General features: G+C 43.3%; 1 protein-coding gene across 29 annotated transcripts in view; it reads right to left on the bottom strand.

The window, feature by feature from the left end:
- Window positions 1-14,815, bottom strand: part of CLASP1 (cytoplasmic linker associated protein 1) — a 276,660-nt gene that overhangs the window by 102,042 nt on the left and 159,803 nt on the right. For 18 of the 29 annotated variants that reach the window (XM_045479468.1, XM_045479475.1, XM_045479463.1 and 15 more), the window contains exons 15-20: window positions 13,082-13,141; window positions 5,855-5,932; window positions 3,740-3,907; window positions 3,090-3,139; window positions 2,179-2,349; window positions 356-403 (exon numbers count right to left, since the gene is read on the bottom strand). In XM_045479468.1, the coding sequence (XP_045335424.1) occupies window positions 356-403; window positions 2,179-2,349; window positions 3,090-3,139; window positions 3,740-3,907; window positions 5,855-5,932; window positions 13,082-13,141 (575 nt within the window). The remainder of the gene's footprint in view (window positions 1-355; window positions 404-2,178; window positions 2,350-3,089; window positions 3,140-3,739; window positions 3,908-5,854; window positions 5,933-13,081; window positions 13,142-14,815) is intronic. The other 11 variants (XM_045479465.1, XM_045479483.1, XM_045479487.1 and 8 more) reach the window with 1 other exon arrangement.

The raw sequence follows: 14,815 nt of genomic DNA, 5'->3' as shown, positions 1-14,815 counted from the left end.
AAGAAACAAGTTCAACAGCAAAGCAGATTCTGAAGCAAGTACGTGTGCCTCCGATTAAAATCGGCTTAGTAGAAATGTTGCTTTTGCTTTTGGAAAACAAGCTAAAAAATGTCAACCCAGGGTAGCGCCTCAGTTGATACACTGTTGGGCTTTTGTTTTAGCCAACCCTCATCCTCTCAGAGTTTCTTTTCTTAGAACCAAGTACCAGCAGAATAAGGGGGGGGGGAAACCAAAAGCTAAAGTACTGAAGAGTCCCCCAAAGAACAGAGGCAGAGAGGAAGCTGAGAGAAGCTAGCTCTAGCAATGACGCCTACCCAACTACACGGTGAGCGGCAGAAGCTGTACAGCAGGGTACCTGAGTCATGGCCTACGGACTCCATATCTTCCCTCATGTGTCTGGACTCTAGAAGTTCGGAAAAGGATCGTCAGCTTTAATGCTACACTTCCGCACGGATATAATGTGCCGACCTAAGTAGTCATCGTTAACAATTTCTCAGTAGGATTATGCTCAACTTCCCAGGTTTTTTGTGGTGTTGTGGTTTTGGACACGAAGCAAGTGGAGGCAGGGTTCTCGGAAATGCTGAGAGAGTGGGAATATTCCGGTCCTGTTACCTGAAGAGCTAATGCTGGGCTGAAAATGTATCCTCAGTTGCTTGTAAAAGGTCCATTTGTATCGTCAGACCGAAAGACCTGGGTGCTTTTGCTAGCACTGAGGGAAGTCTACATGGTCCATATTAAAATATCCAAGGTATGCACAGAAAAAACAAAGACTACAGAGTCCTCTAAAAGACAGTTTTTACTCAAGTTCTCAAGCAGCGAAACAAATACTAACTACAGATACTCAAGGTGGATCAAATGTATTGAAACACGGGTACATATTTAAAAACGGAATTCAAATGAACAGAGCTACCCCACCCTGGGAGAGAGCTGTTCTGACGTCCCCCTTACTGGATGACTACGTACCAACCTAATGTCATAAACACTCCAATGTAATGTTACAGTAGTGAAGCGATGGGAAGGGAGAGCACTTACTAGGCTTCTTTCCAATCAAAAGTACCCGTGTTTGAGGGGTTTGCCGAGAGAAAACAAGACCGACTTAACAAACATTCCAGAACACACTCCTTTCACGTTCTCACGTGCTTAGCACAATCCGTTTTTTTCACCTTACGGGGTAATCGCTTACAAAGGACTTTTATTAAATTATTTAATTTATCCCTCTCGTGTGTCTGAGCTGGGTGACAATCTCCACAGCTAATTAGGTAGAGAAACCAGATACAGAGACTGCATGGCCTGTTCAAGGTCAGCAAGCTAATAAACGGCAGCCCAGTAATCTCCCCTTGGCGCTCTAGCCTGTGACTCCGTGCTCGGAACACCTTGAGAACGTCAGTTTTGGAACAGACTTTGGAATCGGTTTGTGAACCAATTCAGTCTCAATGTTTCATGAAATTTTAATTGTACGTGTTCAGTCTCCACCAGAGTCCCCAGGTTCTGGCTTGAACGACTTTGCTCTAACAAAAATAAGATGAAGTCAACTATCAGCCCTACACACAGGTGTTCATTTGCTGAAAAAACTGAGAAACTGACCTACCATTCTGCCAGATATAAATCTTTTTAATAATGTTTCAAAAAGTCCTTTGGGCTATTGTTAAGAGTAGGTACAGTCTCCTCCTGGCACTCTTCTGAGGAATATGGTTATGCTGGCCAGTAAGTCCACCACATTTCTCTAGAGATGCCCCTTGCTCTCGCCCCCCAATCCTGCACCTCAGCCACTCCGGTCAGATTCCCGAACTGGGAAATACCGAATCACAGTGACCGTCTTCAGCGAATCCCTCAGGAAACCGTTCTGGCTCTGCCCCACCCACGTCATGAGGCAATGTGGGGGGTGACAAGGCGCTGGCTGGGCTGCCACGAAGGGGAAAGTGAAGCTGAGGGGTGGCTCTGTGTGACGCACCACGTGAGCACCTAGGTACTTACTCGTCCAGAGAAAGGGAACACTCAACAAAGGGTGGCTGGTAACCAGCAGGAAATGCACAGAGCTACTTATACTTAAAAATCAGGCCTGCAACAGTGAGAATTTCCTCAGTGATGGTGGTTTGTCATTTGCTAAGCAAATCTGAGCAGGGCTAAGTGTCATCTCAAACAGCAAAACCGGGGGAAAGGCGGTGGGGGTCTGGTTACCTAAGGATGCGTAGGACCCCGGAGGCAAGGCCGCTGCAGAGCTGAAAGGTGTAGCACCCGAGGCCGATGAGACCTTGGACTTGGCACTGGCTGCTGCATTCACATCAATATCACTTCGAGACCGCTGGAGGGACCCGGTCGTTGACACGGATTTGGTGCTGACCGTAGAAGCTTGAGTGGGGAAGGAGGAAACAACAGTAAGGACCACACGAGAACTGTAAACATACATCGTCACAACTTGTTTGGCTTTTCCTATCAAAGTTTAAGGAAGGCTGGAGTGCATGCACACTGACCGCAGTTTCTCCTGGTCACCGAAGACAGAATTCAGCCACCGCTGAAGAACCACAAGCACACACACCCATTACATTTATTTTCTTGTGATCGACTATAAACCCCGAAGAAATGGACCCTATCTCTGGGTAATGTGAGAAGTGAGACCATGAAGAAGCGCCCACACGTGGACAGTTCCCACACGCTGTGGCCTAGGCGTGCACTCTCAGACACCCTCCCGCTCCCGGGGAACATTCCACTCTCCCACCTCGAACAGCCGCTATCCCGCTGCTGTTGCTCAAAGCTTCACCCGTTGTCCCCAGTCTCCTGTCAAGTGACCAGAGCAAAGCAGCAGCACTATTTGGGGAGGGATCCTCATGCTGGAGGGAGGTGGGAGAGGAAAGGTCACAGGGCTCCGCTTCCGCCTGCCCAAGGCATCCTCAGTGTGGGTTCCTTACAGCCCTCAGCCCCTGGGACAGCGGGGCTCTACTCAGTCCAGCAGGAGCGCCACGAGAGTGCCCTCTGCAAACCTGAGGGGCACCTGCAAGCAGGTCACCGGCTTCCAGCAACCGAGCAGCCTCTGGGAGCCGCACAGAAACAGGCCTCCCCGAGACCACCTTCTCCACGGCCGTCAGTCTTACCTCTAGAGGTGGTGCTCCCGGTAGGACTTCTTTTGGCAGAGAGTGGCCGACTGAAAAGTATACACACATTTATTATTATCCAATGAGCACTCCATCTGCATTCACACAAGTACAGTCTACAACAGGAGACTAGGAGGATGAAGGAATCATTGCAGACTTTTCAGAATTTCTCAGGTAACTGGGACCACAATCTTATCAATCCCCAATTTTGAACAAAGCTTTAGCATTATAGACTGGACTATCTTCCAGACATACAGAGAAAAGTCGTGGCTAGAGACAGAAGTTAGAAACACAGCGCGAGGACGGTAATACATTCACTCCCAAGTGCCGAACGCCCTCCCTTTCCAGACTTGTCTCCAAGTGAACATTCACATTCTCTTAGAAGACCCTTTCAAGAATTCGCTTATTCGACTCTAAAACCATACTCTGGGACTGCCATATAAATTTCACTAAACACGGCTATGGCAGAGACCGAGGCGCCCTACTCCTTACCGTTCCCCCGGTATCTTACGTAGCAGAACCTGTCTGAAGTAAGGGGAGATTAGCACAGGCACGTATATATAAAAACACAGCTGGCATTTGTGTTCTCATGTAGCAAACCTTTAAACCTAAAAGCTCACACTAACGAGAAGCACGGGTGAAGTGCTTACTTTAGACTCTCTTGAGAGCTTGAGGACGAGCGGTCGGACTGCGGCAGAGACACGATGCTGTCCGAGTTCTTCAGGTGGGACTGCAGGGCTTTCTGGTAGGAGGACTCCAAGGTGTGGTACAAATGCTCTGCTTCTCTGCTGAAGTGACTGTGGAAACCCCAGTAGCACCTAGGGAAGACACGCAGCGTGCCGCACGGTCAGGATCACGTGGGGCTTGCGCCCAGCTCTGCAGCCCACCACGTGACGTGGTCAAGGACTAGAATCCTCGGGGCGCTGCTACCAGGAGCGACACAGGACCAGGAAGGGAGAGTGAACAAAGGGGGCCGGGTATGGATCCTGCCCGCACAACTTACTGGCTCTTCTGACACTGGACAAGTTACCTGACTTCTCTGAATCGAGTCTCATTTACAAAATGCAAACTGAAGGGCTGAACCTTAGAGAAGATGGAGCTTAAACACCCAGAACTAGACCCAGAACATGGAGGGCACTCATCAGTGGCAGCTTTTCCACACGCCGCTCGACACTCATCGACTAGAGGTGTTTACAGTTGCCTTAGATGATGTACAACAGAGAGGCGCAGAGATGCCCGCAGCTACTTGAAATCTGTATTGCAGTGTGACTAAAGAACCAGAAAAAACCAGGGAGGGAATATACATGCCAGGATAAAAGCCGCTGAAGTGGGTGACTAACGAATCCATTCCTAGTAGTTGTGAGCAACTATTAACGAGGGCCCTTATTTTGGCAAGAACTACCCAAGCTGAGATTATGGTAAGCGCTTCAGTGATTCCAGGAGGTCCTCCGAAGACCTCAGAAACCAGGAGAATGGAACGTGACTGAGGGAGCAGTCACGGAGCAACACAGACTTGAGGAGGATGTACGAGTGCAGCTAAATAGAACAGTAACGTTCCAGGTGAGGAATAACAGACTGCCTGTGTCAAGGAGAAGAGCCGGGCACTGTGAAGACACAGAGAAAACTCCACGGGTGCAAAATTCACAGCACTCACCTACACACTGCCCGAGACAGAGGAAGTCTCAGCATCTGACCCGTGGGTCACAAGGACACGATTCTGCCCAGGGGAGCATGGAATGCACGGCCACAGCCACAGGACGGGAGCGTTACCAGCCCTAATGGCAAAACTGCCTCAATCGTGGGATGGTGAGTGTGCGTCCCCACTGCGTCCCATCACCCGCCTGCCCCTCACCACGCTCACACTTCCAGAGCAGCCACCTGACACCTGCAAAGATGCCCTCTCAGGTGAAGGGTCCCAGGGCCCATAATTTTTCAAGGGAAATCAAAAGGTCCCTGGGGATTATGACCTGGCTTTTAACAGAGCCTAATGAGTAAGTCTGAGCATGCAAACAAGTGCTTTGCAGATTCATGTAACAATTTCTCATAAATTTAAAAAGGAGCATTTTATTGTGTGCCTCAATCCTGTTTCTACTCAAATAATATCACTCAGTCTCTTAGGTCTGGGCACCGAGCAACCTTCTAAGCAGAAAAATAGAGAAATATTGTGAAAAGGCTTTTGGGGTCATATTTAACAGTCATGAATAACAAAACATTATTCATGTAACTTAACAAATGTTTTTTTAAGTTTGTATTTATTTATTTTGAGAGGGAGAGCACTAGCAGAGGAGAGACAGAGAGAGAAGAAGGGAGAGGATCCTAAGTAGGCTCCGGGATGTCAGTGCAGAGTCTGATGTGGGGCTCGATCTCACAAACTGTGAGATTATGACCTGAGCCAAAATTAAGAGTCAGACTCTTAAACAACTGAGCAACCCAGGTGCCCCATTTAACGAATTTTTAATAAGGCAATCTAGGGGCTCCTGGGTGGCTCAGCCGGTTAAGCATCTGACTTTGGTTCAGGTCATGATCCCAAAGTTCACGGGTTGGAGCCCCACGTCAGGCTTGGTGCCGACAGCTCAGAGCCTGGAGCCTGCTTCGGATTCTGTGTCTCCCTCTCTCTCTGCACCACACCACCTCTCAGCTTGTGCTGCGTCTATCTCTCTCTCAAAAATACATAAAAATTTTTTAAAAAATAAGGCAATCTAAACAACACATCTGAAACATAAAAATAGTGAATTAAAAACAAATGGTATACAACAAACACTTACTTTCTGGCTTCTATCCTTGCTTCGGAATCGGCATCGTGTATTCCCTTCTTTATTGTTTCGGCTAATACTGATATGTGTCTAGAAATTTAGGAGAGAAAGCAGTGATCGTCATTAACATGTGGTTTTATGCAGACGAAATCAGGTGTGAAAATTACAAAATGGCATCGTGGCTTTGTGCCCAGTTAGCCAACTATCACGCAGAGTAGAAAATCCAAGCACTCCCTTCTTGGCAGCTCTAACCTCTACCTCTGTCCCGGTCCCCCCACCTCCACCCTCCACCAGCTGCCCCTATCTACCTACCCTGTGGGCGAGTTTGTTAAACAATGGCTGACTTTTTTCACACCACACTTATTTAGCTCCATCTTTTATGAACCCAACCAGTAAAAGACTCTACTTTTCCACGGTCAGAACTAGTTTCTACGGAAATCATGATGTAATAATAACCTTAATGTGAGGAGGCTACCCGCATCACACTTCTATAAACAATGTTTTCTTCAAGTTCCACTGTGTAACATGAACAATTTTATAAAATCATGCAACAATGTTATAAATAGGTATTTTCTTTAGTCACATTCTGCCCTAGCAGAGAAGAAATTAGTAAAGTATCTCTTTGAATGTCTAACAGCTTTTTAAGAAAAGAAAAAAAGGCTGGAATGAATTAGTCTCCTAGAACAAAGAGTAGTTACCAATCTGCCTCATGCCTCATTCATTCAGTAAGTATTTGGCGAGTGTCTGCTAAGTGGTGGGTACTAAGCAAGGAGGGGAATGAACAAATACACAAGGCCAGATCTGAGTTCTTCACACGTGACTGTTCTACTCACAGGTCCTCACATCAGATCCCTCATTCCAATTTCCACCTCTCAACTCTAAAACTATCACTGCCTATCAAGAGATTAAAGAACAAGAAAGTACTGAAAAAATGTGTGACTATCCTCTAGATTCAAGAACTTTGCAGATGAAATTTTACCTCTGGGAGGGATGGCTTGGTTTCCTCTCTGACCCCTGCAGTACAGAATGGGACTCCCGTAAGTACTCACTTCATTAAAATTCCACTAGTAAGATGATTAGTATGCTGTAAGCTTCTTGACAAACTAAGTAACATGAAAACATGGGTGGCAAAACATCATCATCTATTCTCTCCAAATGTAACGCAGAAAGAGTAACAGGCACCTGAAGTTCAAAGGAACTAAAAATGGGAAAGAATGAATCTTAAAATTAAGAGACCTGCTTCTTAACAATTCTGCCATAATCCTACCTTTTATCTTCATGATGTGAAACTTACCACACATCAACCTGAATAAAGAGAAAACTGCTAAGTGTCTGATACAGGGGGATCAAAAAGAAAACCTGCAGGTGAGTGGAACTCCTTTAAGGACCTAAGAGTTACACCTGGCCTACAAAGAGCAGCTTGGAACATTTACTTGGTTGGAACGGACACGAATGTCAGGCAGCTAGCTGAGAGCCAATAAGGAGTTAATTGTGGCTGACTTCTCAGGAAGATAGCAGAGTAGAGGACCCCAAGATCACCTCCTCCCACAGATGTAACTAGGTAACACCCACATCTGTGGAAATAACCCAGAAAACCACCTGTAGATTGGCAGACAGACTCTCCACAGCTACGTGTAGAGAGGAGGCCACCCTCAAGAGGGCAGGAAGGGCACAGATGTGGTAGGAGCTAAACGAGCTCACCGGCTTTCCCCAAAAGGGAGAGACACTCAAGACACGCGCAAGGGATTGGGGCGCCTGGGTGGCGCAGTCGGTTAAGCGTCCGACTTCAGCCAGGTCACGATCTCGCGGTCTGTGAGTTTGAGCCCCGCGTCAGGCTCTGGGCTGATGGCTCAGAGCCTGGAGCCTGTTTCCGATTCTGTGTCTCCCTCTCTCTCTGCCCCTCCCCCGTTCATGCTCTGTCTCTCTCTGTCCCAAAAATAAATAAACGTTGAAAAAAAAAAAAAAAAAAAAAAAGACACGCGCAAGGGAGAGGACCAAACCCTGACACCAAGCACCCCAGGCACGAGAACCCACATGAAAACCAGAGGAGCACAATTTCTTGAGTTCTTACAATCATGGGGCTTACCACCTGAAACTTTAAAAATCAGCAGGAGGTAAACAGGAAACTGAGACACCACCCTTAAAGAGTACAGCAGCCCCTCAGAGATACAGCATAGAAGCAACACTTCGAAAAATGCCTGGGGTATACAAGAGGGACGTTTCTTTACTAATCTCTAAGCATGTGCTGGGGGGCAGGAATCCTTAGGCACAAAGGAGCTAGTGGGTCCCCTGCCTAGACACACCAACACTTGAGGGAACCAGCTCAGCGCCAACATGTTCCACCCAGCTTGCTCACAGCATGTCTGCCTTCTCCTGTGGACACACCCTCTCCAGCCAAGCCTTTGGTTCCAGGTCTCTCCCCACACAAACCTATGCAAAACTTGTACCATAAGCCAGGCAGGAGGAAAGCAGCCCCGATAGGGATCAGCACCTCTGCAACGTGACTCCTGTCCTGGGGAAGGAGGGGAAGAAGGAAGATAAGCACACACCCAGCCAGACTGCGGCCCCAGCAGTGGGCTGGAGTCAGCTGGTCTAATGAACCCGCTAACGAAAGCTTCTCATGGGAGAACACAAGGAAAGTGCCCGGCAGCTTGGTACCACCACCTCTCTGGCAAATGCCCAGTCTGACGTGACTCAAGCCCAGGTGGCCCTGGACCGGCCCATTAACAACACAGCAATCAAATGCTGCCCACAACAGGCAGAGAGCCAATGCAGACGATTGGACTGAAAGGAAAAGCGGCTCAGCCCCAAGAGCAGGGCACACACAACACACATGGAGACACCCTTGAAGTGCCAGGTTCTGGTGAACTGGGGACACGGCACTGCAGGGCACTACGGGACCTCTTCCTCATAAGGCCACTACCTTCAAAAGCAGAAGATGCAGCTGACTTCCCTAACACAAAGAAACAGACACAGAGTTAGACAAAATGAGGAGAGAAAGGACTACGTCCCCAGTGTAAGAACAAGACAAAATCACAGCAAGAGACGTAAGCACAATGGAGGTAAGTAATCTGCCTAATAGAGAATTTAAAGTAATGGTCATAAAGATACTCACTGGACTTGAGAAAAGAGTGGAGGAAATCAGTGAGACCATTAACAAAGAGAGAGAAAACATTAAAAAGAACCCATCAGAGATGAAGAGCTCAAAAAACTGAATTAAAAAATACACCACAGGGAATAAATAGTAGAATAGATGGAGCAGAAGGATGAATCAGCAACTGGGGACAGAATAATGGGAAGCAATCAAGCTGAAAAGGAGAGAGGGAAAAAAAATGAAAAGACTTAGGGCACCATCAAGCATAGTAACATTTGCATTATAGGGAATCCCAGAGGAGAAAAGAGAGAAAAGGCGTTAGAAAATTTATTTGAAGAAATAATAGCTGAAAATTGCCCACATCTGGGGAAGAAAACAGAAATCTACATACAGGAGGTATCAAGAGCCCCCAATAAAACAACATAAGGGGGTTCACATCAAAACACAGTAATTAAAAAGTCAAAAAGAAGTGATAAAGAGTGTATTTTAGAAGTAGCAAGATAAAAGAAAACAGTTACATACAAGGGAGACTCCTTAAGGCTATCTGTTGATTTTTCAGCAGAAACTTGGCAAGCCAAAAGGGAGTGGCATGATATATTCAAAGTGCTGACAGAAAAAAATTCTTCGGCCAAGAATACTCTCTCTCTTCTTTTCTCTTCTTAATGATAGCCTTGCTGCATAAAGAGTTTCCCCGACAAACAAAAGTTAAAGAAATTCATAACCCCTAAACCAGTGAACTCTTTGAATGGAAAGACCATAAGCAGGAGCAAGAAAAGTAGGAAGCACAAAAGTAGTAAAATTAATTGCCATCTATAAAAATCCATCAAACGATTCACAAAATTAAAGGATATAACGTATAACACCACATACCTAAAGTGTGGAGAGAGAGGAGTAGAGACTTAAAAACTTAAGCAATCAGCAACTCTAGACTCCTATATGCATAAAATGTTATCTACAAACCTAATGGTAACCACAAATCAAAAACTAGTAATACGTATACAAACAATAAAGATAAAGGAAGACAAGTATATTACTGAAGAAAATCAGCAAACTGTGAGAAGAGAGCAACAAAAAAAAGGAACAGAGAATCAGTACATAAACAACACTAAAATAAGTAACAAAATGGCAATAAATACATACCTATCAATAATTACTTTGAATGCAAATGGACTAACCGCTCTAATCAAAAGACACAGGATGACAGAACAGATAAAAAAGCAAGACCCATCTATACGCTGCCTACAAGAGACTCATTTCAGATCTAAAGACACATATACACAGAAAAGTGAAGGGATGGAAAAGTATCTATCCCGCAAATGGAAGTGAAAAGAAAGCTGGAACAGCAATATTTATAATGGACAAAATAGATTTTATTTTATTATTTTTTTTTTAATTTTTTTTTTAACGTTTATTTATTTTTGAGACAGAGAGAGACACAGCATGAATAGGGGAGGGGCAGAGAGAGAGGGAGACACAGAATCCGAAGCAGGCTCCAGGCTCTGAGCTGTCAGCACAGAGCCCGACGCGGGGCTCGAACTCACAGACTGTGAGATCGTGACCTGAGCCGAAGTCGGACGCTTAACCGACTGAGCCACCCAGGCGCCCCAATAATGGACAAAATAGATTTTAAAACAGCATATATCACAAAGGGATCAATCCAACAAAATATATAACAATTACAAATATTTATGCACCAAACATGGGTATCAACAAAATACCCAATACATAAAGCAGGAAATAAGAAACATAAGGGAAGTAATCAATAGTAATACAATTGTAAAGGACTTTAACAACCCATTTATATCAATGGATAGACCATCCAAACAGAAAATCAACAAGGAAATAGTGGCTTTAAATGGCTCATTGGATCAGATGGATCTAACATATATATTCAAAACATTCCATCCTAAAACAGCAGAATACACATTCTCTTCAAGTGCACACAGAACATTTTCCAGAGTATATCATACATTAGGCCACAAAACAAGTCTTGACAAGTTGTAAAAGATCCAAGTTATACAATGCATCTTTTCCAACCTGGTTTCTATGAAACCAGAAATCAACCGCAAGAAGACCCAGGAAAGAGCACAAATACATGGAAGTTAAAGAATATGCTCCTAAACAATGAATGGGTCAACCAAGAAATCAAAGAGGAAATAAAAAAATACATGGAGACAAGTTAAAATGAAAACATCACAGTTCAAAATCTTTAGGATGCAGTAAAAGCTATTCTAAGAGGGAAGTTTATACCAATGCAGGTCTACCTCAAGAAGCAAGAAAAATCTAAAATAATCAACCTAACCTTACACCTAAAGGAACTAGAAAAGCAAACAAAATCCAGAACTAGTTGAAGGATGGACATAATTAAGATTAGAGCAGAAAGAAACAAAATAAAAACTAAAAAAACAACAGAACAGATCACTGAAACCAGGAGCTAGTACTCTGAAAAGATCAACAAAACTGATCAACCTTTAGCTTGCCTCATCAAAAGAAAAAGAGGACCCAAATAAACAAAACCAGAAACAAAAGAAGAAAAACAATAACTGACACCACAGAAATACAAAAGATTAGGAGAATATTATGAAAAATTACATGCCAACAAATTGGGCAACCTAGAAAAAACAGACATATCCCTAGAAATATGTAACTCCCCAAAACTAAAGCAAGAAGAAATAGAAAATTTGAATACACTGATTATCAGCAATGAAACTGAATCAGTAAACCAAAAACTCCCAAGAAACCAAAGTCCAGAAACCACACAGCTTCATAGGTGGATTCTACGAAACATTTAAATTAGAGTTAATACCCATTCTTCTCAAACTATTCTAAAAAACAGAAGAGGAAGGAAAGCTTCCAAACTCATTGTATGAAGCCAGCGTTACCCTGATATCAAAACCAAATAAAGACTACAAAAAAAGAGAACTACAGGCCAATACTCTGACGAACACAGATGCAAAAATCCTCAACAAAATATCAGCAAACTTAATTCAATATATTAAAAAAATCATTCACCACCAGCAAGTAGGATTCCTAGGATGCAAGGGCGGTTCAATATTCACAAATCAATGAATGTGATACATCACATCGACAAGAGAAAGGATAAAAAGCCATATGATCATTTCAATGGATCCAGAAAAAAGCATTTGACAAAGTACAACATCCAGTCATGATAAAAGATATACAATGGAATATTATTACTCAGCCATAAAGAATGAGATTTTGCCATATGTGACAACGTGGACGGATCTAGATCTAGATATCTAGAGGGCATAATAATGCTAAGTGAAATTAAGTCAGTCACAGAAAGACAAATACCATATGATTTCACTCAGATGTGAAATTTAAGAAACAAAACAAAGAAGAGACAAACTAAAAAACAGACTCTTTAAAAATTTTTTTTAAGTTTATTTATTTTTGAAAGCAACAGAGACAACACGAGTGGGGGAAGGGCAGAGAGAGAAGGGAGAGAGAGTGAGAGTGAGAGTGAGAATAAGAGAGAGAGTGAGAGCGAGAGAGAGAGAGAGAGAGAGAGAGAGAGAGAGAGAATATATCCCAAGCAGGCTGTGCGCTGCCAGCTGGATGTGGGGCTCGAACCCATGAAACCATGAGATCATGACCTGAACCGAAACCAAGAGTCAGATGCCTAACCGACTGAGCCACCCAGGCACCCCTAAAAAACAGACTCTTTAACTAGAGAGAACAAACTGATGGTTGTCAGAGGGGAGGTAGATGGGGAGATGGGGGAAATAGATGAAGGGGATTAAGAGGACACTTATCATGATGAGCACTGAATAACATATAGAATCACTGAATCACTATGTTGTACACCTGAAACAAATGTAACAGTATGTTACCTACACAGGAATTAAAAAATAATTAAAAAAAAAAAGTTAATTGTGGCTTTGTAGTTGGTATGGTGCACACTGGTCCACATCTCTAGGCACACAATATTGTAATCAATGAAATCCACTAAAAGTTTCTGCCAATATTAAGTGCCTCGCATCAGTAGAAATAACAAATGTAGCCATGCAAACAAATGCTTAGATTCCTTTGATTCCTACAAAAAAGCAGGTTGGACCACTTGTTGAGACATTAAATCTCGAGATTCAATTCAGAGGGGAAAAAATAGCCAATGAAATGCTTACCGTTCCAGTGAATGTGTCTGCCATTCTTGTAAAAGTAAATCTAAAAATTCAAAACAGCGCCTAAAGGTTGTAAAGAAAAAAATATGTAATTTGGTTATTTTTATGTTAGTGAAAATAAAAGCTTTTTTTCTTCCCATGCTACTTTTTAGAACTGGCAAATTCCTTCTAATTAATAGGCTTCAAAAAATGGAACATCGAGTTGGAATCAACAGTGACTGAAAAGCTAAGCAAGTAAAAGTAATCAAGCATCAATGGTGATCAGAAAGTAAATACACAAGACACAGAAGAGACACGATACAAAAGCTCCCCTCAAATCAGGAACCGCAGCCTTGTGGCAACATTACCAAAAGGGCCTATTGCTGTCATTTGTTTTTATACCACCTCAAATAATATGTTAATATAAGATGTACGAGTGCAAAAAAAAAATCAGCATACATTATTACAGAACCAGGCGATTGCTCCTTGCATTAATTTCACAGAATGCCTTGTACAAAAGAAAAAAAAGTAAAAAATACCCTGAAAAACAAAGTGCTTTCCAAATTTTCCTAAGAAGATCCTAGGTAGTGCTTAAAATGGATTTTTCCCTAATCTACTCATCTATTTTCCTCTCTTTAATCTTTCAACATCCCTTCTCGTCAAGCCTTTTCACCTTTGTAATCTTTCTTGGTCTGATTTGTGCACGAAAACAACTCTGGTCTCATCTCCTTTGGATTACATCACTCCTTTGGATCCTACCTCTTTAGAACTTGTCAAAAGCCCAGGGTCTTTATCTCCGTGGGGGTAAATCTTAGTAGTCTTAGGAACTCATTCAAGGAAACGAGTAAGAGGGTAATTTTTCTCTAATGACCAGACTGTCGTTCCCATGATCCTCTCAATTCACAACCTCAATAACCCATATAATTAATTACTCAATAAATCTTTAATAAACCTACCCTCGATGTTAGAGATAACAACGGTAACCAAGACATAAACCAGCAAACAAGACAGACAAGGGACAGTTCCCATGTGCCACGAGCACAAGGGGACTCTTCTTAGAACCACACAGAGCTATTCAACCCAGTCCTGGGGCTGCCAACAGTGTGCGTGTCCGCGCGTGTGTGCATGTTGGTTGCGAAGCAAACTTTCTCCAAGGAAGGACACTTACCCATACCTGCATCCTTTCTCCTCTGTCACTCTCCCCACACTGGCCCCAACCTAGGCCATGTTTATTCTACTTCTCCTCCGTTCTTCATGTCATTTCCTGGTCTGATTTTTCTTGTCTCTCTTTTTTTCTTGAACATGTGTGTACATGTTTATATTTATCTATCTCTTAGTGAATACAGCCATCTTTGGTGCTAATTTTGGTCTTAAATGCATGTTAGAACAATCTATTTAATCAAAAATATGACCTTTAAGTTAGGTTTTATTTTTCACTTTTCAGACTAACATTCAAAGAAGTATATCAATGTTGGCATTGTTTAACACATCATTATTTAAACACATCAGGTTAGAACTCGTCTCTTTTCTTTACCAACTCCTACTCATCATTCAAAATGCAACTCAATTTTCAACCTGCCTATCAAGTGTCACTGGAATATACCAGTTGGTTTTAATCACTGCTCTCTGAATTCCTAAATCCACAATACAGGTGTTGTTAACTCACTCTTACACTGCTCTGCGTTACTGTTTTCAATCTCCCTATCTAAATGATACAAATTTCTCAAAGGCGGGGAGACTGTACGATCCATTTCTTAC

Source organism: Leopardus geoffroyi, chromosome C1, assembly GCF_018350155.1.
Source record: "Leopardus geoffroyi isolate Oge1 chromosome C1, O.geoffroyi_Oge1_pat1.0, whole genome shotgun sequence".
NCBI classification, from domain to species: domain Eukaryota; kingdom Metazoa; phylum Chordata; class Mammalia; order Carnivora; family Felidae; genus Leopardus; species Leopardus geoffroyi.
This window is presented reverse-complemented; position numbering and strand designations above follow the sequence as displayed.